Here is a 25833-nt window from a genome sequence, read left to right on the forward strand (position 1 = left end):
GCCTTTGAATATTTTAAGCAATTAACTTTTAAGACATGATGGAACACTGTTGAAGGACTTTCATTAAATATTTCATGTATTTTTTAAAATCGCTAATTAGAAAACGTAGTATACTTGGGTAATGTTTTCATATAAAAAATCCAAAAGAAATTCTGTTTAACCAAGAGCTATAGATTGAGAACTTGCCTTTTCTCTTTGTTTAAACAATATTGCCTTTCCTATTTGTCAGCCTCAACCACAAGCATAGTCCAGTAGGTCAGGATTTAAGGAAACTTGGAAGAAAAATGTAAACAGTTTGACTAAAAGCTGTGAACACTAATTTTAAAAACATACCTTTATGTTTGCATTTTAGACTCCTAATACAGATTAGGCCTGTGAGACAACTAGAAAGATGATGAAGAAACTTAAAATGTTAATATAAATACATTGTGTGTCTGTGTGTATTTATGAGTTTGCATTATCAGTATATCATGATTAACATCACAGTGACATAATTATTGGTAAAAGCAGGTTTCAAGAGATAGAAATTCATTGCAACCCCATCATAAAATTCATTTTGTTAATAAAGGATCAGCATTTAGAGAGAAATTAGTCCTTAAATCTGTTCTTAAAACTCTGATAAGAAGATAAATATTTTTTTCCTAGGTAGAGTATGAAAGAATTTCTTAAATAATCTCTTTAAGAAATGATCGCCAGTAATAGATCTTTCAGGGAGTGTGGCTTTCAAGTTATTCTGAAGTGAAAGTCAAAGGTTATTAAATTTTAAAATTCTCTCTTCCCAAACTAATACCACCATGCAAATAGTTTTCTATGTCACGTGATACTGCTTTTCTACATCCTTCTTAAAGAAATCCCTTTCTGTACAAAATTTAGACAGCATTTAAGATTGAGAATGGTGATTAGTTAATAACTGATTGGGTGCTACATTTAAAAAGCTCCATTAAATAAAATTTGTGTAGACAAAGATAGTAGGAACTCTCCCTAATTTTGCCATCTTAACATCTATAGTAAAAGGATCTTTATAACTTTGGGAGGGGGGCAAAGTAATGGGGTTAAATGACTTGCCCAAGGTCACACAGTTAAGTTTTAAGTGTCTGGAAAGTGGATTTGAACTCCTATCCTTACTCCAAGGCCAGGGCTCTATCCACTGTGTTACCTAGAGGCCAGGTGGTGAAGTGGATAGAGCACCAGCCCTGGAATCAGGAGGACCTGAGTTCAAATTCAGCCTCAGACACTTAATACTTAGCTTGAGATCTTGGGCAAGTCACTTAACCCTTATTGCCTTGCATCCAGGGCCCTCTTCAATCATCCTGATTTCATATCTGGCCACTGGACCCAGGATGGCTCTGGAGGAGAAAGTGAGACTGGGTAACTTTAGCATAGCATCCCCCTCACTGAAATCCAGTTCATGTGCTTGTCATGGCGTCACCTCCCTGATGTTGTGGTCTTCTTTGAAAATGAAGGATCTGGGGTGGCTAGGTGACACAGTGGATAGAGCACCGGCCCTGGAGTCAGGAGTACCTCAGACACATAATAATTACCTAGCTGTGTGGCTTTGGGCAAACCACTTAATCCCATTGCCTTTCAAAAACTAAAAAGTTAAAAAAAAAAAAAAAGGACCAAACATTATTAATATTATCATTATCATAATCATCATCATTATTATTATTCATTATCATCTATAGAAGATATCACCTAAAAAGATCACCGTGAGGAAAATTCAACATCAAATTGGGATTTTCTTGTTGTTTATGTTGTAAAGTGGTATCCTTTTTGGAAGCAAATAATTTATATAAAGATCAGACTAGGTGAAGAAGATTGAGTGAATGTCACATTGAACTTTTAAAAATGCATGTGCTTATCTGTTTGGAATAAGACCCACCCAGTTATTCTCCTTCCTTGCATCCTGTTGTGTTTCAAACCCATTTTCCTCCCCTTACTCCCCCCAAAATTTTTTTCAGTGAACTCTAAGTGAAAATACTTTAGATTTAATGTGTTAGCCTTCCTTATAAAATTCAGTATTTTATAATTAAGAACTTTATACTAACTAACATGCCCAGTAGTTCTCAAGAGTTTGGAATTGAAATCAGTGTCCCTAGTTTGCACTTTATTCAGTGATTTAGAAAATAAACATTGTGATGATTTTTGAACTGCATCAACCAATTTTATTGCTGTAGGTGTCACCCAGCTTTCTCCAAAATTAGTTCTTAGAAAAAAAGATAAATTAAAAAAAATTAGTTATGAGAACCCAGAAGAGCCAAAATATTTATTTATATTGTGATTGGTATTTGCAGTAATGCAGTTCTAAATTTTATTCTGGCAAAAATAAGCTTTTAAGAGGGAAAAGATTTAATTCCTCTTACTACTAAACAAACACCTGCAAAAATCTTTTTATAATTGTGATTTGTTGCTCTTATTACATGTAACCTTGAACATATGACAAGAAATCTTACAAATGAGATGACTAGAAGAGGTTCTTTTTAACAGATTGATTTCTTGGTGCCAGTTCTAGTATCTATCAGTAGACCTTGCAGAGAATCTAAATGGCCTCCTTGAAGCATATGAGAAAAGTAATAAATATTTGAAATGTAATTTCTTAACACTAACAATTTTTTATTTTTTAATTAAATTTTAATTTTAACATTATCAAGAAAGAATTCTTTGTAAGCATGTGTTAAAAATATATGATTTTCCTCTTTTTTTCTCATTATTAAAAAAATTACAGTATACACCATCAGCATATTTTCCTGATCAGCTTCTAGATTTGGTTCTAGTCTTGCTGCTCTTCAGTTCTGAATAATATCATTAATTTCATAAGTTAGTACCTGAAGAACTTGAAGCCTCTTTATAGCATTTGGATTTTCTCCCAAGAAGAATTTGTGGTCTTTTAAGTTACTATAGCACATACCATTGAAAGTGTAACATCAAAGAATTCAAAGCTAACATTTCTTAATACTTCTAAATGTTATTTTAAATCAAAGTAAAACTGTAAACTTAAGTTTTTAAATTTGTCATTCAGTTAGTTACATTGATTTTTCTATGCTAATGCTTAAAGCATGCTTCTTTGCTTGTCCTTCTTGAGGTGTGCAATTTTTCTGCATGAAATTTTTTTTTCTAACAAAGTGCCCTAAGTATCTCAAATGGGGCTTGCATGGGTTTTCATTGGATCAGTTGTTGTACTAATATAGCATCATATTAAAATTATATCTAATAATAGCATGTTAAGGAATTTTTCCTTTGTAATTATGGCTAAATTAAAATATGTTAATGTGGTGTCAAGATTCATATTTTGCTACAATCAGAAAAATTGCTTTTTTCCTAGGTCATAAAAGCAGACCTCCCTATTCAGTTTCAATTTGGGAAAGCTACTTCTTTAGAATATTTGGAGTGTCTGTCAGGAAAAGAAGCATATGCTTTTCTTTGTTGTGTATTTTATTTATAGGAGGAACTGACTGACTTTGTTTCTTCTTCTTTGAAACAAAATAAATATTTTTATCTTGGACCTAGAATTTAAGAATTAAAATGTCTTTGCAGTACTTTATGCCTTTGATTTTTGATAGAGTATCTTCATAAGTGGTGGTTTTTCTAAAAATTTAATACCATACATGAAGTTGTTTTCCAAAACACTTTTTTGGAATGATTAGTGTTTGTCTGGTCTGACCCTGTGATTTCATCACTGTGGAAACTTCCTCTTGTGATGTGTTTTTTTTTTTTTTTTTTTTTGCTATGTGGAAAAATAAATTTACACATTAAGAAGCTATAATTTTGTTTTGAGTCATGGCTTTCCGCCCAACTTTTTAATTTTGGGGGAAATTTTAGAAATTTATAAGAATCACCATGTATTTGTTAATAATTTTATTTTGATATGATTTTCCAAGTTCTTGTAAATCAGAGCTGTTTTCTAAAATGCACTGTTTTTGTTGTTCCAAATTGCATATTTCCAAATTCTCATTGGTAAAGCTGCATTACAATGTTTTGCTGCAATAAATCTTTGCTATTTAATGGAAGCTTGAATTTTGGCACTACTGCCATTACGTTAGCAACTTATTTTTACTACTACTACTTTACTGTCTTCTCATGGAGGCCTTCACAGTTATTTTTTTTTTTGACATAGGTTAATGAGGAAAAAGAGTATTTTTAAAACAGTCAATTTCTCTAAGAGCAGAGATTTATATATATTTACACACACACACACAAACACACACACACACACACACACACACACACACACACACACACACACAGACACACACAGTACTTTCCAAATGTCTTTGATGACATTCTTATATCTTCATCATTGCTCAGTATTTAAGGATGATTCTTTGGAGTTGTTCTTGGGGCATCCTGAGGAGAATTTAAAAGGATGGTGCCTCTACCATAGCCAAACAGAAACATATTAATAAAAATTAATTTTTCCATCTTACATCCAGTCTCTATTTCACACTTTCCTGATGAAAGGTAGATTGTAATTCTGATATGGGACTCAAAGAGAAAGGGTCCTTGAGGTTTGTTTGGTTTATTTTCTTGGGGGTTTTTTTTGTTTGTTTGTTTTTTACCAGATCTCTTTCTTGGAGCTTAAAAAGAGAAGAAAATGTGGATGCTAAAATTATCGTAATATCTTACATGGTCTAGACTGAAGGCAGATTCTCAAATGATTGGTGTTATTTTTAAAGGCTTTTTTTTTTTGTTTGGTTGTTTTCCCTCTTTTAAATCAACAATTTCTCTTTTTGGTAATTGTATCTTAACTGATAAGAAATGTTTTTTTCTTTTTTAAAGACTTGGTCAGATTGTTTGTTAAAAATAAATGTCAGGGGCGGCTAGGTGACACAGTGGATAGAGCACTGGCCTTGGAGTCAGGAGTACCTGGGTTCAAATGTGACCTCAGACACTTAATAATTACCTAGCTGTGTGGCCTTGGGCAAGCCACTTAACCCCATTTGCCTTGCAAAAACCTAAAAATAAATAAATAGATAGATAGATAGATAGATAGATAGATAAGTGAATGAATGAATGAATGTCCACTATAATCCAATTAATAATTAGTCAAATTTTCTTTTTCTAGGCAGCGCAAATTGTGTTGATTTCTCTATTTGAACTGAACACTCCAGAGTTTACCATGTTACTTGGTGCCTTGCCAAAAACATTCCAGGATGGTGCCACCAAACTCTTACACAACCACCTGAAGAATTCCAGTAACACAAGTGTGGTGAGTTTCTTGTATTTGTACAATTGTGATTTCACCCAGCTTTCATAAGTATGTAATGTGGGGCACAAAAAGATAGAGAAGTACATCTCCTAGAGCAATAGAATAAATCCCTTTTGGGCCAATGACACACTAGCACCAATGAGAGAACAACTTAAGTACAGACACTCATCTGAGGAAAGTTGATTACTGGGTCCTGAATTTTTTCAGTAATTCATGAAGATAATCCATGACTTAAGTTCAAGAATGGATGAATCCATGGAAGATGCATACTCATGAATGAATTATCTTTTATAATATTGAGAATTGGTATGGCATAATGGAAATAATGTTAGACTTGGGGTGAGAGATCTGATTTTAAATTTATATACTTAATGGGTTAAGGCAACTTTTCAGAACTTCAATTTCCTTATTTATGAAATAATAATAATATATTTTCTACCTCAGAACTCTTAGAGAAAAAGAGTTTTCAAGTTTTAAAGAATTATATAAATATGAGTTATTGTTTGTTGATATCTTGATTGTATATCATAGAAAATGGTGAGTGAATGTGATTCCCAGTTTGTAGTCTCCTGTCTCAGCTTCCACCTACTTGGGTTAGAGTAAAAGCTCTATTTGTGAATAACTCAGAGATAAAAGTCAGGGCCAAACAAGAACTGGTGTAGGTAGAGGAGAGAAAGAAAGACTTCTGATTATTTGGAATTAAGTAATGGTTATGAGACTCTTCATGATGGAAACTAGTCCCTTTCATGTAGAGACATAGTTTTCTTTCCTGTTAGATATGTTGATTTAGATTCACATATGGCATCAGATGAGAAATCCTTCCAGTGTGAATGAGAGGAAGATCAGACATGTAGGAGTGTTAATGAGTCTGTTGAGAAATACCAAGACAGTTATTTGTCAGTCTAATACAAATAGATCTTCTGCCTTCCTGAAGCATATTTCTGAAATGGCATAATGTCTCCCAAAACTTTTTAATTTGTTAATTACTGTCTACTTAGTATAATTTCATATAGGAGCATATTACTTCCAGTGAGACACTAGAACACAATGGTAGGAAATATAAACTCCTGGATAGGTAAGTGAGGATCTAGGAGTGCTGGTAATGGTTTTTATCATTCCTACAGACCTGTTTGAAGCAGTATTTAAGTGGTATTTACTACTAGCTATATTAAATGGTAAATATTTCAGAAGAGAGGCTGGTTTGGGAAGTAGATATCTGGTTAAAAAAGAAAGGATTAGAATTTCTGGGTCATAGTTTAAAATAAAAGAATAATAAACTTCATAATGAAGGTTGGGAAAGCTGTATTAAGCAGTAGTTAGGTTTTAAACTGAAAAGGGCGATAAGAAGTGAGAAAACTACCCCTAGAGCAAGGGCTATAAATCTTTTTTTAATTAATTTTTATTAAAGATATAGATATCTTTTTTTTCTAAATTAAAGGTAATAGTCCTTGAACTTTGTTCAAACTCCACAGCTCCTTATCTGGATACAGATGGTATTCTCCTTTGCAGACAGTCCCGATTGTTGCACTGGTGGAATGAGTGAGTCCTTCAAGGTTGATCATCACTCCCATGTTGTTGTTAGCGTATACAGTGTTTTTCTGGTTCTGCTCATCTCACTCAGCATCAGTTCATGCAAATCCCTCCAGGCTTCCCTGAAATCCCGTCCCTCCTGGTTTCTAATAGAACGATAGTGTTCCATGACATACATATACCACAATTTGCTAAGCCATTCCCCAATTGAAGGATGCAAGGGCTATAAATCTTTTTGTGTGTTGTGGACCTCTTTGGCAGTCTTGGGGAGACCTAGGAACCTCTTATTTTAAAAATGTTTTTAAATGACCAAAATGAATTTTGTAAGATTACAAGAACAAATTATGTTAAAATCAATTCACAGATCCCTGAAATCTATCCACAGAGCTTTCAAGAAAAATCTAAAACATTATTTATTTAAAAGCTCTTAAATTTCATGGACTTTAAATTGTCTAGTTTATTTTTTCTCCTTTATTTGTCCCTTGTTTGATAAAGAATTGCTCTAAATTTTTTTTTTTTTTTTTTTTTTTTAGTAATGTGAACTTCTTTGAACCTAGGTAGCATGAGAAACTATAAAGTGTCTGGTCTCAGATGCACAAAGTATGATTAAAACAAAAACAGCAGAGAAATTTGGATTTTCTTGATAAATACAGAAGTAAAGATACAATCAACCTCTCCCCACTATCCACTATTACTTGTATAATTTTAGAATTGCTAGTGATGAGAAGAGAGAGAATCAAAAGTATAAATATCAACAAAGAGATGACAGAATTGTCTGTTTTGCAGACATGACTCAAAAACAACAGAGAATCAGTAAGGTTATTGGCATAAATCATTTAAGAATGTATTGGCAGGATATAAAATAAGGCCAAAGAGCTGCAGTTCTACATAACAAAAACCAGAAGAAATTAATAATGAGAGAATTCTCATTCTAAATGTTCTGATTCTGCTCATTTCACTCAGCATCAGTTCATGTAAGTCCTTCCATGCTTTTCTGAAGTTCAGTTCCCTCATGATTTCTTTTAGAACAGTAGTTTGATTGGTATGGCATTGAATAAGTAATTAAATATAAATAGAATTGTAAACTTTATTATATTAGCTTGACCTACCCATAAGCAATTGACATTTGCCCAGTTATTTACATTTGATTTTATTTGTGTTTTATAATTGTTTTCAAATTATTTCTGAGTCTGCCTTGGCAGGTAGACTATATTGTCTACAAGTTACTTTAAGGGGTGGATAGAGCACTGGCCCTGGAGTCAGGAGGACCTGAGTTCAAATCCAGCCTCAGACACTTAATTACCTAGCTGTGTGGCATTGGGCAAGCCATTTAACCCCATTGCCTTGCAAAAACAAAAACAAAAACAACAACAAACCTAAAACAAAACAAAATAAAAAAACAAAATAAGTTACTTAATTATTTTTTTTTTTAGATTTTTCAAGGCAATGGGGTTAAATGGCTTGCCCAAGGCCACACAGCTAGGTAATTATCAAGTGTCTGAGGTCGGATTTGAACCTAGGTACTCCTGACTCCCAAGGCCGGTGCTCTATTCACTGCACTGCCTAGCTGCCCCAATAAGTTACTTTAAATAGAATTTCTCTATCTCTTCCTGTTGTATCTTGTTAATAATGTTAGAAATGCTGATGATTTATGTGGATTTATTTTATATATCTTGCCACTTTGCTAAAGTTGCTTATTGCTTCAAGTAGTTTTTTTAGATTTTATATTCTAGAGTTCTGTAAGTATACCATCCTCCCAGAGTCAGTTTTGTTTCTTCATTACCTGTTCTAATACCTTCAATAAGAACAATGTTTTAAAGCCATGCAGTTTGTAAAGGTGTCCAATGATGATTTCTATTACTCACTTCTTCACAGAAAGAGAATGGAGGGCAAGTAGGTAGCACAGTGGATTGAGCACCAGCCCTGGTGTCAGGAGGACCTGAGTTCAAATCTGGCCTCAGACACTTAATAATTACCTAGCTCTGTGCCCTTGGGCAAGTTACTCTTAACCTCATTGCCTTAAATAAATAAAATTTTTTAAAAAGAGAATGGATTCAAGTTGAAGAATGAGATATATATATTTTCAGAAATGGATCATATGAGAACTTATTTTGCTTAATTGTGCATTATAAAAGTTGCATTTTTCTATCAAATTGGTGGGGTTGGGAAAGAGGAAAAAAAATAAACATTATTAATTGAAAAAATAAAAGATCAGGAAAACTGTATGTACAAAGCATAAAATATCCTAAAGTTCATCTACTGTAATTTGTATAAATGCAGTTTCAAAGCACTATAGCAATAAAGGAAATCCAAGATGTTGTTGGAAGGATATTCATTGCTTATGGTTATCAGTATTATGAAAATTATAATACTACCTATAGATTTAGTGCTATGCTTCTTTAGCTAGATTTATAGAGCTAGACAAATTAATTATAAAATTCTTTTGAAGGAACATAAGATCTTGAATCTCAAAGAAATTAAAGGAGAAAAGTAGGAATTAAAATTTAATAGCATGGGGGCGGCTAGGCGATGCAGTGGATAGAGCACTGGCCCTGGAGTCAGGAGGACCTGAGTTCAAATCCGGCCTCAGACACTTAATAATTACCTAGCTGTGTGGCCTTGGGCAAGCCATTTAACCCCATTGCTTTGCAAAAAAAAAAAACACCTAAAAAAAGTTAATAGTATTTCTCTACATCAAATTATATGACTTTGTTGTCACTTATTTTTTAAACAATTTGAAAGTGGTTTTAAAAAAAAGGTAAATACATCAAATGAAACTCAATAAAAAAGAAATCAGAAACAAGTGGACTTATATATAGTCCAACGTATGATAAACCCCCAAGTAAAACTATATGAGGCAGTGACCTTGGGTAAGTCACTTAATCCTGATTGCCTCACATCCAGGACCATCTCTAGGTATCCTGATTCATATCTGGCTACTGAACCCAGATGACTCTGGAGGAGAAAGTGAGTCTGGTGATTCAGCACAACCACCCCCTCACTTAAATCCAATCCATGACATCACCTCCCTGGTGTCATAATCTTCTTCAAGAATGAAGGACAAACAATATCATCATCATCATCAGCTATTTAGGAAAATACTCCCTGTTGAACAAAAAATGATGAGAAGACTCCATGCATGCCAAAATATTTCATGCAGTACTCTTTGTTGTAGGAAACAAAGTTCTAGGTGCTCCTTGATTGGGTAATGGTTAAACAGATTGAGGTATGCGATTATAATGTAATATTAATGGGGGGCGGCTAGGTAGTGCAGTGGATAAAGCACTGGCCCTGGAGTCAGGAGGGCCTGAGTTCAAATCTGGCTTTGGACACTTAATAATTACCTAGTTGTGTGGCCTTGGGCAAGCCACTTAACCCTATTGCCTTGCAATAAACCTAAAAAATATATATAATATTAATGTTATGACTTAAGAAACAACTATCTTGGTGAAGACAGAAAAAAATGGAAAAAAGTATGTGAACTAATGCAAAATGAGGGTAAAGAAGAGCTATAAAAACAATATACAAAAACAACATTGTCAAGAAGTCAACTAACGTTTTTTGTTTAATTTCTCTCTTCTTCATGACCCCTTTTTGGGGTTTTCTTGACCGATACTGGAGCAGTTTGCCATTTCCTTCTCCATTTCCATTCTCTCATTTTACAGATGAGGAAACTGAGGCAAATAGGGTTAAATGACTTTCTTGGACAGCTACTAAGTGTCTAAGGCCAGATCTGAACTTGGAACTATGTATTGTCTTGATTCCAAATCACATTCTGTATCCACTATGGTACCTAACTGCCCCAATTTGCATTTAGAGTAAGCCTTAATGATGTGCCAGATACTATGCAAGCAGTTTAAATAGAAAGTATTGCCACTAGGAAACAATCAAAACCGTATGATGTAAAATTATAAAGAACATATTTGGTTCCAATGAAGATACATGGAAAGATACTTATTTTTGCTCCTCTTCGGGGAGAAAAGAAAGGAGTCCCACAGGTATGGAACAATGCATATGACATCAGATATTTTTTAAGATATATCAGTTAATTTTATTAATATTTTTTCTCTTCCTCTTTTAAAAGAAAATTTGATGTTATAAAGGAAAACTATGGGGAAAAGTTTATAAAAGCAAAAGATGTCAATAAAATTTATTTTTTAAAAACTACAAAGAAATTTCACCAAAACAATTAGGTTCATACCAACTTCTTAAACCAATTATTACAATACATTCCAAATAGATACACAACTTCAAAATTATCTGAGGAGGGATTTTTTTTAATGTGCAAATCTATTACAGTGAAAGAATCTGAAGGAACAAATTAAATATACAACTTTAGTGAATTAGAAACTCACACTCTTAGAATATTCTTTTCTCAATTTCCTCAGGCTATGCTTTCCTTCTTGATCAACACATCTTAAGCTCATCTGCTCCAAGATTTCTCTTTTCCTTTCTCCTGTTGATTCTTTTAGTGCTTTCATTATGGTCTACAGTCCTAGTTCCTTTACTATTGTCTCATCTAGGATTCTTTTTTCTACATTGTCTTTTTCTAAAATTCTTTTTGACTTTTCTAGATGCCCCAGAGCCTCAACTTTCTGGCAGAGACTTCCCTCCACCTAACCTCACACTCCTAGTTCCTTATCTTGGGATGTGTCTCTTTCTTCTAGACTTAACATCAGTGTGACAGTGATCATTTCTATACTTAAAACTAATTTGCTTCTGAAGCCAAGAAGCCTGAGGGCATCCCTTCATAGCTACAGGAAACCTTAGGAATTTAATTTCCTGAAGCCCCACACCTTTCTCATTCCCAGGTTATCTCTGTTTTTGATATTGTTACTGAAGCTGAAGATGGAAGCCAATCTTATCCACATAGTGAAACGAGACAAGTCTCTTCTATTTAAGTAGTAATTGGATGTTCCGTTCTCCATAGTCAGTTATGACAGTGATCCACCATCAGTAGATTCTAAACATGGAGGCAGGTTTGTCCCAAGTCATCCACACTCTCATAATTGGAGACTTGGGTTGTCATCCTGTCTTCTGTTACTAATATGTGACTCAGGGCATCTTTTCAGTGAGTAGGATAATTTCTGCCCAACAAAGTTGTAGAAGACTAAGACCATAATAATGTTTAGAAAAGTAGAATACTCAATGCCAACATAAGATAGTTATGATATAGCTGTGTGGCCTTAGGCACATCACTTAACCCATTGGCTTGCAAAAAAAAAAAGATAGTCATGATGGTGATAATGAATGACTCAATTTTGAGAGATATCTGACTAGATAAGGTGCCAGTTTGTTAGGCAGGAGAGGGAGGGAGGGAGGGAGAGATCCTGTTTATTTTCAAACCCTTTCACTAGATTCTTCTCAACTCTGAGAATGGAGAAAGAAGGGGAAAAGCAGAATTCTAACTAGCAATTTTTGTACCTTGGGTAAGAAGATAGGAAGGCTTTCTTGGAGTTCAAGCTAGGAGTTGGGGAAAGAAGCCTATACTGTTGACACCAGAATTAAGGACTGGCTTCTCTTAGAAGGGTGCAAATAAACAGTGTTGCTCTGGTAACATGGTAAAGGCTAGGCATGAAGCTGCTAGGGAAATATCTGTGCCCTGAAAGTCTAAGAAGTTTCCTTAATGGGGAAGGAAGAAAACCTTAAAATAAACTCTCTACTGCTTGAAGAAATGGAGAGAAGTACACCTTGGGACAGTACTGTCAAGTTAAGAGAAATAAAGAAGAAATAACTTAGCAGATCTTTGAACAGGGGAAACGTTCAAGATAATACAAAGGAAAGAAAGAATCACAAAGGGTGATTATATTTAATTAAATTTTTTGCACAAGTATACCCAATATAACTAATATTAGAAGAGGAAACAATTAACTGGGGGAAATACTTCTCTATGATAAAGGTATGATTTCCAAGTGATGTGTGGAATTGATATTAAATTTAGAAGAATCTTACTTTCCCTTGATAATTGGGAAAATTCTCAAATGAGGAAACCCAACAAATCTCTCTTTAGTCATATGAAACAAATATCACTATAGGGAAATGCAGAATTAAAGTAATTTTCAAGTTGTACCTCACATCAGATTGGCAATAATGACAAAAATAGAACGACAAATGTTGACAGAAATGTGGGAAAACAGGCACATTGATGCACTGTGGGTACACTTTAAATGGATCCAAGCCATTCTTTAAAGCAATTTGGTATTATGCATAGAAAATTACTGAACAGGAACAGCTAGGTAATGCAGTAGATAGAGCACCAGCCCTGGAGTCAGGGGGACCGGCATTCAAATTCAGCCTCGGACATTTAATACTTAGCTCTATGACCTTGGACAAGTTCCTTAACCCCCACTGCCTTGCAAAAATTAAAAAAAAAGAAAAGAAAAAAGTTATTAAATAGCATTCGCATTCTTTGACTCTGCTCAACCTAACCCCCAAAGAGATCAAAGAAAGAAAAGGTCCTAAACTTAGAAATATATTTTTAGTAACTCTTTTTGGCGATTAAAAAAAAAATAGAAATTTAGGTAATGCTCATCAGCTATTTAAGGGCTGAATGAAATTGTGACATTAATAGAATGCTATAAGCACTGAGCAATATCAACATTATAAAGTTAACAGTTTTGAAAGAAATGAATTCTGTTAAACTAAGTGATCAATCATGATTCTAGTGTAATGATTTAAAAAAAAAACCCAAAGCACTGCCTACCTCATCATAAAGATAATGAACCAATAAGTAGAATAAGAAATGTAGTTTGGGATGTGACCATTTAATTGTATTTATATGATAAAAGATTTATATGTTAACTATTTTTCTGTCAGTGCCATGGGAAATATGAAGAAAAAAGTCAATAATTGATAATTAAAATAATAAAATGATAAACTTTTTTTTTTTAATGAGGCACTTTTCAATCTGCTGTTTGATAAGCTCAAAGAGTCCTGCTTTGGAGATCAAAACTGTTGGGAAAATTGGAAGTTAGGAAGGCAGAAACTCGGATCAGACGAACACCTCACACCTTATACTAAGATAAGATCAAAATGGATACAGGATTTAGACATAAAAGACAATATTATAAGTAACCTAGAAGATCAAGTAATAGTTTACCTGTCAGATCTATGGAAAGGGAAGAGTTTATGACCAAGGAGGACATGGAGAACATCATTAAAAACAAACTAATTTTTATTACATTGAATTAAAAAGGTTTTGCACAGACAAAACCACTGTAACCAAGACCAAAATAAATATAGTACATTGGGAAACATCATTTGTACAAAAATATTCATAGCAGCTCTATTTGTGGTAGCAAAGAATTGGAAATTGAGTGAATATCTGTCAGTTGGGGAATGGATGAACAAATTGTGGTAAATGTACATTATGGAACACTATTGTTCTATTAGATACCAGGAGGTACATGAACTGATGCTGATCAAGATGAGCAGAACCAGAAGAATATTACACACCATAAAAGCAGCATGGGGTTGATGATTAAATTTAATGGACTTGCTCATTTCATAAGTGCAACAATCAGAGATTTCATGTGATATGGAGAATACCATCTGTATCCAGAGAAAGAATTGTGGAGTTTGAACAAAGACTATATTACCTTCAATTAAAAAAAATCGTTACCTTATTATGTAACCTTGCTATCTCTTATATTTTTTTTTTAAGGATATGATCTCTCTCTCAACACATTCAGTTTAGATCAATGCATAGCATGGAAACAATGTAAAGACTTAACACTGCCTTCTGTGGTGGGGTAGGGGGGTGGGGAGTGAGATTTGGGGAAAAAGTGTAAAATTCAAAAATAAATAAATTTGAAAACCACAAAAACAAAAATCATTAAAGCATGCTTTCTGCTACTAAAAAAAAAGAAGTACTTTGCAGAACTGTCCTGAAGGACAATTTTTGCTTTTAAAATATTTTTTCCAAATAAATTAAAAAATACATTTTTAGTATTCTTTTTTAAAATTTTGAGTTCTCAATTCTCTCCCAACCCCCTCCCCCTCTCATTGAGGAGACAAACAATATATAGGTTATGCATGTGCAGTCACAGTACATTTTTCATATTAGTCATTTTGTAAAGACAGACATACACCAAAATTAAGTATACTTTGATCTGCATTCAGACTCCATCAGTTTTTTTTCTCTGAAAGTGGATAGCATTTTCCATCATTTTGGAACTTGCATCCTAGTCTTGCTGAGATTAGCTTAAGTTATTCACAATTGAGAATTGTTCAATATTATTTTTACCTTCTATAGTGTTCTTTACTCACTTCACTTAGTAGAAGTTCATGTAAGTCAGATTTTTCTGAAAGCATTCTGTTCATTATTTTTCTTTTTTTTTTGAGTAATATTATTGCCTGAATCAGAAACTTTATTTCTTAGCTCCATTGCATGTAATACATCCTTTTTTTCCTTTATTTTTTTCCATTTACATGTAAAGGTAAATTTCAACATTATTTTTTAAGATTTTGAGTTCCATTTTTTTCTCCTTTCCCTTCTCCCTCTCTAAAACAGCAAGTAATCTGATCTAGGTTATACGTGTACATTCACGTTAAACATATTTCCTTATTAAAGGGCAGCTGGGTGGGACATTAAATAGAACACTAGAGGAGGATGGAAGTTCAGATCCAGCCTCAGACACTTTACACTAAGTAACTGTATGACCTTGGGGGAGTCATTTAATCCTAATTACCTTGCATCCAGGTCCATCTCCAGGCATCCTGATATATATTTGACCACTAGATCCAAATTGCTTTGGAGGAAAAAGTGAGTCTGGTAACTTAGCATAGCATCCCCTCACTCAAATCCAGTTCTTGTGCTTGCCATGACATCACCTCCCTGATGGCATGATCTTCAAGAATGAAGGACAGATGTCATCATCATCGTCATCATCATCATCTTCATCATTTCTATATTGGTCAAATAGTAAAAGAAGAATCAAAACAAGAGGGAATAAAGCCATGAGAAATAAAAAAAAACATTTACAAAGAGTAAAGATAGTATGCTTTTAAAATTATCTCTTTTCAATCTATTTCCTAGGATAGTTATTTTGCAATGAGATTCACCAAATTTTCTTCCATGTTTTCATTCTTTTGATTTAGTTACATTGTTTCTTTTTATCTTATGGAGTCATCATCTTGCACTTACCCAATTCTAATTTTTTTCTTTTTTTCTTTTATTTCTTTTTTCTTTTATGTTATTACAATAATCTTGTGAGAGTAAACATAACCCCTCCCCTCCAGAAAGATGAGAAACCTCAAGAATAGTGACAGAAAAAAAGTGTACTTCAGTCTATGTTCAGATTCCAATGGCTCTGTCTCTGTAATGAGTAGCCTTCTTTATCATAAATCCATCGGAGAAGTTGCTTCAATATTTTTCCCACAGTTGCTATCACTAGCTATATTTCCTTCCATTTATTTCCTTCCCACTCTCATCTATTCCATTCTCTCCTTTCACCTTGTCCCTGTTCAGAAGTCTGAACTTCTCCCAGGATCTTCCCTCTCTTCTATCACCTACTCCCCACTAGCCTCCCCCCATTCACCCTTATCCCATCCTTTCTTATTTTTCTCTAGGGTAAGATAGATTTCTATACCCTATTAAGTGTGTATGTTATTTCCTCTTTGAGCCATTTCTGTTGAGAATGAAGGCTCACTCATTCCCCCTTGCCTTCCCCCATTCCACTGCATTGTAAAAACTTTTTCTTGACTCTTAAGTGAAATATTTTAGCCCCTTCTTCCTCTCCTTTCTCTTCCTCCCAGTACTTTCTTTTATCATCCATTGACTCCATCTTTTTACTATATTATACCATCATATTCAGCTCCTTCCTGTGCTCCTTATAACTGCTCTTATAAATGAGAAAGTTCACATGAGTTATCAGTGTCTTCTTCCTATGCAGGGATACAAACAGTTCAACATCACTAAGTTCTTCATAATTAGTCCTCATCCACCCACTCTGTGATTCACCTGAGTCCTATACTTGAAGATCAGACTTTCTGTTAAGCTCTGGTTGTTTCAATAGGAAAGTTTCAAAGTCCCCCATTTCAGTGAAAATCTATCTTTTCCCCTGAAAGATGTTCATTTTTGCTAGGTAGTTGATTCTCTTTGATTTTCAAAATCCTTTTTGTACTCTTCAGAAGTTCTTTTGGAGCATGAAATCAATGCACATTTTCTTTGTGGCTTTGCAGGTAGCTCTTTGTGTTTTGAGCTTCCCTCTCACCATAATTACTTTCTAGGGTGGGTGAGGTTCCTTTTTTGTTGTGTTTTCATTTTCCAGCTTGTTTCTTCACTTCTGATTTTATGTTAAAATTGGACTTTGTACTGTCTGGTATTTGCTACGAAATAGAGTGGTGGATCAGTGGAATAGACTAGGTGTAGTGGCAGGAAATTACTATAGTAACTTGCTGTTTGATAAACCCAAAGAGACCAGCTATTGGGATAAAAATTCTCTCTTCGATTAAAAACTGTTGGGAATATTGGAAGTTAGTATGACAGAAACTTGGATTAGACCAACACCTCACACCCTATACCAAGATAAGATCAAAATGGATACAGGGTTTAGACATAAAAGACAATAAGTAAACTAGGAGATCAAGGAATAGTTTACCTGTCAGATCTATGGAAAAGGGAAGCAGTTTATGACCAAAGAAGAGATGGAGAACATCATTAAAAACAAACTGAACAATTTTGATTACATCAAATTAAAAAGCTTTTGCACAGACAAAACCACTGTAACCAAGATCAAAAGAAATGTAGTACATTTGGAAACAATTTTTACATCTAGTATTTCTGACAAAGGGCTCATTTCTAATATACAGAGAGAACTGAGTCAAATTTCCAAAAAAAAAAAAGCCATTCCCCAATTGACAAATGGTCAAAGGATATGTGGAGGCAGTTTACAGATGAGGAAATCAAAGCTATCCATAGTCATATGAAGCATTGCTCTGAAACATTAGTACTACCTCACCCCTCTCAGACTGGCTAATATGACCAGAAAGGACAATGATCAATGTTGGAAGGGATGGGGAAATCTGGGACACTAATGCATTGTTGGTGGATCTGTGAACTCATCCAACCTTTCTGGAGAGCAATTTGGAATTATACCCAAAGGGCAATAAAAAATGTGCATACCTTTGATCCAGCAATACCACTCCTGGGTCTGTGCCCTAAAGAGATCATGAAAAGGAGATCAAATCATCACTCAACACATTCTACTTAGATCAGTGTATAACATGGAAACAATGTAAAGACTAACAGATGCCTTCAGCAAGATTAGGGGGAAAATTGTAAAATTAAAAAAATGAATAAATAAATATTTTTTGAAATGAGCTCTGTTCCCAGTCTGGAAGAGGTCACTGTTTCAAACTGCAGGAATTTTAATGCCCCTGTTTTTAGGGCCAGATCTGGTGATCTGTAAAGTTTTCAGTCCTTCCAATGTGGTATGATTTAAGGAGAGGTATGGTCACTGTTCTGATCTGTGCTCTGGTCTGTGAGTTTCCACAAGTATTTTCTTCAGCCCTTAATCTGTTACTAGGGTCTAGCTTCTGCTAAATTTTTCTTCTCACCCTGAGAATGCTGATTCAGTCACTCCCCCACCACTTGCTTACTACTGTCTTTTATCCCAATGAAACAGACTTTTTCCTGCCAACTTTCAAAGTTGTCTTGAGCTGGAAAGTTATTTCACCCTATCATTCGATACCATTGTAACCCTCAAATATCAAGTGGTTCTTAGTGTAGAAATGATTGGAACCTTGAAGGAAAGTTACTACTGATTTTTGAACTTATAAAAGGAAAAGCTAAGCCTAGTCTGACATATTCTCCAAGATTTTAGGAGAGCAAATTTAGAAGATAAGTCCATCGTGTAAAATTTTATTAGAAATCAAGCCATGAGGGATTGAAAATTGTCAAAATTAGGTTCTGAAAATGCAAACTCCCAGTTTAGATTTGTTTTTTTTGTTAAAAGCTTGTGTGTGTGTGCATGTGTGGAGAAAAGCTGAGAAAACAGAATTCAAGAATAGCATAGTCCTATATTTATATGATGGTTATGATGATGTTTGTCCTTCATTCTCGAAAAAGACCATGACATCAAGGGAGGTGATGTCACGACAAGCACATGAATTGAATTTTAGTGATGGAGTACTATGACAAGACACCAGCCTCATTTTCTCCTCCAGAACCTTCTGGGTGCAGTAGCCAGATATGAATCAGGATGACTAGAGATAGCTCTGGATATGAGGCAACCAGGATTGTGACTTGCCCAAGGTCACACAACTAGGTAATAGTGTCTAAGATCAGAATAAGTGTCTAAGGTCAGATTTGAACTCCAGTTCTCCTAACTGAGAGGCCAGTGAGTGCTCTATCCACTGCGCCACTTAACTGCCCATAATATTAATAGCAGGAATAATAAACGTTATACTAATAACATTTTAAAATGTACAAACCAGGGCAGCTAGCATTGCAGTGAATAGAGTGCTAGGATTGGCATCAGGAAGGCCTAAGTTCAATTCTAGCCTCAGACATTTTACTAGCTATGTGACCTTTGGCAAATCGCCTCTGTTTGTCTTTGTTTCCTCATTTGTAAATGAGGATAATAATATCACCTATCTCCCAGTCTTAATAAGAATCAAATGAGGGAACAGCTAGGTGGTGCAGTGGATAGAGCACTGGCCCTGGGGTCAGGAAGACCTGAGTTCAAATCCGGCCTCAGACATTTAATAATTACCTAGTTGTATAATCTTGGGCAAGTCACTATTAACCCCATTGTCTTAAAGAAATTTAAAAAAAAAAAGAATAAATCATGCCTAGGGTAACTAGGTAGCAGAGTGGATAGAGCATCAGCCCTGGAGTGAGGAGGACCTAAGTTCAAATTTAACCTCTGACCCTTGATATTTGCTAGCTGTGACCTTGAACAAGTCACTTAATCCCATTGCCACACAAAATCTAAAATAAAAATCTAAAAGAAATCATGCCAGACTAACCTCATTTCCTTTTCTGATAGCAATCTAGGCTATGATAGATCTGGGAAATGTCAAAGATTTTTTCAGTAAATTTGACAGACTTCTTTAGGCTCTCCTTTTGGATTTAGTGTTGTCTCCTGTCCCCCTTTGATTTTTGTTTATTTTGTATTTGATTTGTATTCATCTTTGTTTATATTGTTCCTCCTCAGTAAAAGTAAGCCCCCTTCAGAGTAGGAACTTTTTACTGTCTTTGTATCTCCCAATGCTTGACAGTACTTAATTAATGATTTGATTTGAAGATGGAGATAGATAAGTGATAAAATGATAGCGTAATTAGTTGGTTTTGCATCTAGTTTTCCCATCTTAATGAGGTGATGTCTCCTCTGAAGGATTATAAAATCATAGATTTAGAGATTTAAGAGGGAATATTCAAAGCTGTTTTGTCTAACACCTCACTCCCTCCCCTTAATAGATGAGTAAACTGAGAATTAAACTTATTAAGTAACTTAAGTCACTCCAGGTGTGTGCTGGAGCCAACTTCACTGCTGACTATTGCTGATTATTAATTTTCAGGGTAATTGGAAATCAGCAAACAACATAGTTTTATTGTTGTTGTTATTATTGATTGTCCAGATCAAAGGTAACCAAAATTCTTGAGTGGGCTAAATCAAATTAAAATGGAATCAGGAAATATTCAACAAAATAAATAATAATACTGTGCTATTTTTTCAGTCATGTCCAAGTCTTCCTCTCCCCCCATTTGAAATTTTCTTGGCAGAGACAAGTGGTTTACTGCTTCCTTCTCTAGCTCATTTTACAAATGACAAATTGAGACCACCCGGGTTAGTGACTTACCTAGGGTCATGTAACTAGTAATTGTCTGAGGCCAGATTTGCACTCAGGAAGACTAATCTTCCTGACTCCAGGCCCAGCATTGTATCCGTTGTGCCACCTAACTACCACTAAATTAATTTTAGTTTGAAATTTTCTAAGTGAATATGTACCTTCAGAGATTCTTTTCTATTTTGAGTTTCAGATCTCTGGTCTAAACTTAAGAAAGTGATGGGGAAAATGTTAATAATACAAATTTAACTTAAAAGTATGTCTTTTGTTTTTGGAGAACCAGCTGTTAAATATTTGCCAGTACATCTCAGCAGAAAATGTCAGAGGCAATTTTTAACTTAGATCTTCCTGATGCCTAGCTCACCCATCTATGCAGTATGAATGAATAATAAAGTCAATCATCTAACTTTGATGAAGCTCTTACCAGGAACTGTGCTAAGCCCTGAGGATGCAGAGGAAAGAAGAAACAGAAATAAGGAAGGAAGGACATCCCTAAACTTAAGGAGTTCACTGTCTATTGGGGCAGACAATTTGCAAATAATTTATGTACAAAGAAGCTACAAACCAAATAAACTGAGATAGATAACCTCAGACTTAGTAGATATCCAAAGCAATGAAGTTATCTTTAACTGAAGTTTTTTGACTAGGGAGATGGTGAAAGATGAGCTCATTTGGAAAGGAAAGGAGTGATTTGAGAGTTTGAGGATATCAAGCAGGCAGTGAAAATTGTATCAGAGTAAGATTCTTTTGTTTCCTAGGTCTTCCTTTTTCTCTGCTTTTGTTATTAAGGCAAAATGTTTCCTTGCTTACAAAGAAGAAAGTAGAGCTATGTTGAACAGTCTGATGTATAAAATCTCACTTCATTCTTATTAAAAGTAAATTTATCGGGACGGCTAGGTGGTGCAGTGGATAAAGCACCAGCCCTGGAGTCAGGAGTAACTGGGTTCAAATCCAGTCTCATACACTTAGTAATTGCCTAGCTGTGTGGTCTTGGGCAAGCCACTTAACCCCATTTGCCTTGCAAAAACCTTAAAAAAAAAAAAAGTAAATTTATCAAAATTTCTTTTGATAAATGCTGTTAAGGTACAAATGTTAACTGGATTTTTTAACATATTTACCCTTGATAGTCATCAAGCATCTCTAAACTGGAAATAATGGGTCCATTTTATGACAGAAAAAATATATTTGATTATGTGCATTATTATATTGACTTATTCTTGTTCAGCTATAGCACTGTTTAAGTCAATATTACTCATGGTTTCAAACATGGGGGAAAGATATAAGGCAAAATTGTTTGTGATATGGAGTTCACCTTCTTTGCCTGATCTTGCTTTTTTTCCTCTTTGTTTCAGGGCTCTCCAAGCAATACCATTGGTCGAACTCCTTCAAGACACACCAGTAGCAGGACCAGCCCTCTAACTTCACCTACCAACTGTTCCCATGGTGGTCTTTCTCCAAGGTAAGAAGATTTTCATTAATCTTTCCCAATAACTCACTCAGCTTCTACTAAGTTTTAGAGTAAAAGAAAACCCAGTTGGGAAACAGGAGTCCTGGGTTCTAGATCTGGTAACCACCCCCACTGTATTTTTAAATAAATCGCTTCTTCTCTGGGCCCCACTTTGTTTATCTGTAAAATTAAGGGTGTATACTCTGAGCATTAAGGTCTCCAGCATTTCAAATTCCATGGAAATTTATAAATCAAGTTAAGAGTGTTGTTCCACTTCAGATTTATACCTGGATCAGCCATACTCCCACATAGACTATATGCTGTTTAGTATAGATTAAATTTAGTATATATTTAGTACAAGCACAAATCATTTATTTTGTGATGAAATTGTTGTTCCAGAGTCATCCATTGAAATGTAAAGGGTCTTTTTAAAAAGAAGTCCTCTTCTTTTCATTTAAAAAAAAAAGCAAAATAGGCAAGCCTGTTCTTAAAACAAGATTCTGAGGTTCATCATAGTCATAATTTAAAACTTGAGATAATTGGAACTGTTTGTGATTATGAAATCATTTTGTTTGCTTATTTGTCAGCAATCCTCTAGTATCATAAAATACCAAACATGGCTTTAGTACCATGTTTTCCATATGAATTCAGAATCATTGGATAACAAGAGAATAATATACCCCTATATCTTTGGAAAAGATTTTCTCCTTCTAGAAGAGAACAGAGGTTCTTTAGTGAAGCAGATAGAGTGTTAAACTGGGAGTTGGGAAGATCTGGACTCAGATGCTACCTTAGCCATATAATGAGCATTGTGACTCTGGCAAATCATTTCATCTCTTTGCACTTCATATTCCTCAGAAAGGAGAGTATAGGATTTATTATTTCTTAACTTTAAATTTGTGATCATGTAAACTAGAACTTATGCTCCTTCTCTACTTGTTTTCTAGGATTCATTCCAAAAAAATTTTTGTTTGTTTTTTTGTTTTTGTAAGGCAAATGGGATTAAGTGGCTTGCTCAAGGCCACACAGTTAAGTAATTATTAAGTATCTGAGGTCGGATGTGAACTCAGATACTCCTGACTCCAGGGCTGGTGCTCTATCCACTATCCCACCTAGCTGCCCTCAAAAAAAAATTTTTAAGTGAAATTAAATACATAGAAAAAACAAAAATCAGCCAAGAAACAAGTTTTGATTGATTCAAGTATACTGATTTATATGTGAATATTTTGCTGTTTTAATAAGATCTTTTATAAAACAACCTAAAAATGAATCTGCTCAGGCCACACGTTCTAAGAGTTTGCAACAATTGGTATCTCCACAAGAAATTGTTAAAAAAAAAAAAAAAAGCTGTATTTTGAGAGGAGCAATTAAAGATCTTATTGTCAGTTTTAACTTTAAAAATTTTTTTTAGGAAGCAACCATTTTTCTTTATGATTTGATACATTGTTCAGTATTAATAGCCTAAATTGTAATTTTTAAAAAATAATTCTTGAAATGGTAATATGATTATAAAGCTTGTATTGTCACTCAGGTCTTTTTGGATCATTAGACTCTGTTGTTAACTTTTTCTCATTAAAAATTTATTTCACTCTCCAAGAAAAGGAAGTGATTCTGAAATCTTACACACAGATTTTTTTTGCTATGATTCTTTTAATAAAAAACATGCCTCTTTATTATATTTCATAAAGTTAGAGGTTGTTTCCTCAAACTTATGACTTTAAGCTACTTGATGACTTAAAACTAATATAACTAAAATAAATGAAAGTGTCAGAATTTGCCATAAGCTTGACACAAACTCAGCAAACAGTTTTATATGCTATCATCCGTAATTAAGGTTTAGCTCATCTTCTTTCACAACAGAAACAGAACTGTTACTGTTCTTAGTCAGATGACTATAAATACCTCTATCTGAAAGTTACTCTTCAAACATTACACCTACAACTTGCCACCTCTTTGTAATCTAGTTTAGGGCATTATCAAGGTTTCTTTATGGCTTCTCTGATTCCTCCTCCCAGCAACCCTTTTTTAATTCCTTTTTATTATCCAGTAGTATCTTCTTCAGATGTTCTGCAGTGAAATAAAAGAACCAAAGCTCAGACCAGGTAAAAGTTGTGGTAGGAGCTTATCAATCTTGAACTCATAAATTGGAAATTGTCTGTGCACATTTGGGGGTGGGGAGGGAGGGAGAGGGTAGCTAAATCTTGATGGTTTCAGAATAATATTGCCTCAGTTCATATCTTTCAGCATTTGGGACAAAAAGTACAAGAAAGAGAACCAAAAAATACAAATCTTCTGTAAATACTACCAAGTATGAATCTACTTTGTGAATTTTCTCACAAATTCTATTGATGACATTAAGTTTCTTAGTCAGGCAATAATAATTTAGGAAAAGAAGAATTTTTTTGCAGCATCTCATTTTTAGAAAAAAATCATTTGTACACCTGTGTCTTTTTTAAAATGTAGCATTAACAAGAGTCAAGTTGTAAAGAAGCAAATTGTGTTTCAATGTGAGAAATAGCCTTTTTTAACAATTAGAATTATAATACTACCTATCCTCATTGAAGGTATTCAGGTAGAAGCTGGGTAACTATCATAAAAGGGCTCTTTCTACAGTGAGTGAAAGACAGTAGTATCCATGTACTAAGGTTTCCTTCCCACTCAGGATGTTGTAATTTCTAAAAAATGAGATGTAAAATATATGACTTCTAACCTTGATTGTTTTATCTCCTATGATTTCATAATGCCAACATTATTTTGGCAGTCTTTATTAAACATGTCATCTTTTAGAATATTCTAGTTATTACTTGTTATTATTTACTCAGTAGATCTTTTAGAGTCAATTTGGCCTATATATTTTAGTAGTTTAGATTTTGCCTTGTCTTTTCAGTAATCAAAATTCTGCTTTGTCTTTTCATTAACAAGTTGAGGAGAGTTCTGAGATCATAATAAGTCACACTTGGTGGGATTTCAGAATACCACTATTTAGACAGTTATTACACTTCACAAGAATTTTCTAACAATGATTCATTTCTATATATCTAATATGACTTTGTGAATCTATGAAATATTGGTTTTTAAGAGATCTCAAATCATCTAAACTAGCTAGAAACATGAAAGTGTTCATACGTGCCCACTTTTCTTTGGGAATCCTTAAAGTATAATGAGCTTGAACTTCCCTCCTTAGTTTAGCCTGTATAGCCTGCAGTTCTTTCTTTTCCACTAGATGGTGCTCCCTACATTTTAAGAAGAAATATTGCTTGAGTTTCCTGGGTCTGTTCACTGAAACAAAAAAAAAAACAGGGAACTCGGTGAAATGTTAGGTGATGAAATGTGGAACTTGCCTATAGATGTAGCCCTTTGTTCACAAATGGACATCTGAGGCCTGTGATGTCTCAGAAATTTTCCTTTTCTTTTTCTGTATTTTGAACAAATTCTAGGACAGTGACTATTTTTTCAACAGATTTTCCTATTGAGTAAGAATTTCCTGCTCCGAAACATGGAGGAAAAGTATTTCTTCATGGAATGACAGGGGAAAAAAGAACATCTTAAATTGGTTTTTGAGGGAACATTCTCAAGAGAAAAAAATAATATGCCTATTCAAGCCTTTACTTCTCCTAATTTATTGCTCAAAACTCAGGTAGACAAAATGACTTAGATTATATCATGGGTTCTTCTGTTGACCCTGTTCTCAATTTTTAAAAAGTTGTCTAATTTCCTTTAGTCTCTACCTTTCTTTTGTACTGTCCCCATTCCAAATCACGAAAGTCTCTGGCCTTGGAACATAGGAAGTAAAACTGAAGTAGAAATTAGCCAAGTGCCTTGAAATCCTTTAGAGACCTACTGGCAGGTGAAATTA

At 34.3% G+C, this 25833-nt stretch overlaps 1 protein-coding gene across 5 annotated transcripts in view; it reads left to right on the forward strand.

Moving 5' to 3' along the window:
- Nucleotides 1-25833, forward strand: part of CLASP1 (cytoplasmic linker associated protein 1) — a 379426-nt gene that overhangs the window by 298539 nt on the left and 55054 nt on the right. For all 5 annotated transcript variants that reach the window (XM_074214965.1, XM_074214964.1, XM_074214967.1 and 2 more), the window contains 2 exons: nt 5063-5206; nt 21883-21989. In XM_074214965.1, the coding sequence (XP_074071066.1) occupies nt 5063-5206; nt 21883-21989 (251 nt within the window). The remainder of the gene's footprint in view (nt 1-5062; nt 5207-21882; nt 21990-25833) is intronic.

This window comes from Macrotis lagotis, chromosome 1 (assembly GCF_037893015.1).
Source record: "Macrotis lagotis isolate mMagLag1 chromosome 1, bilby.v1.9.chrom.fasta, whole genome shotgun sequence".
NCBI classification, from domain to species: domain Eukaryota; kingdom Metazoa; phylum Chordata; class Mammalia; order Peramelemorphia; family Peramelidae; genus Macrotis; species Macrotis lagotis.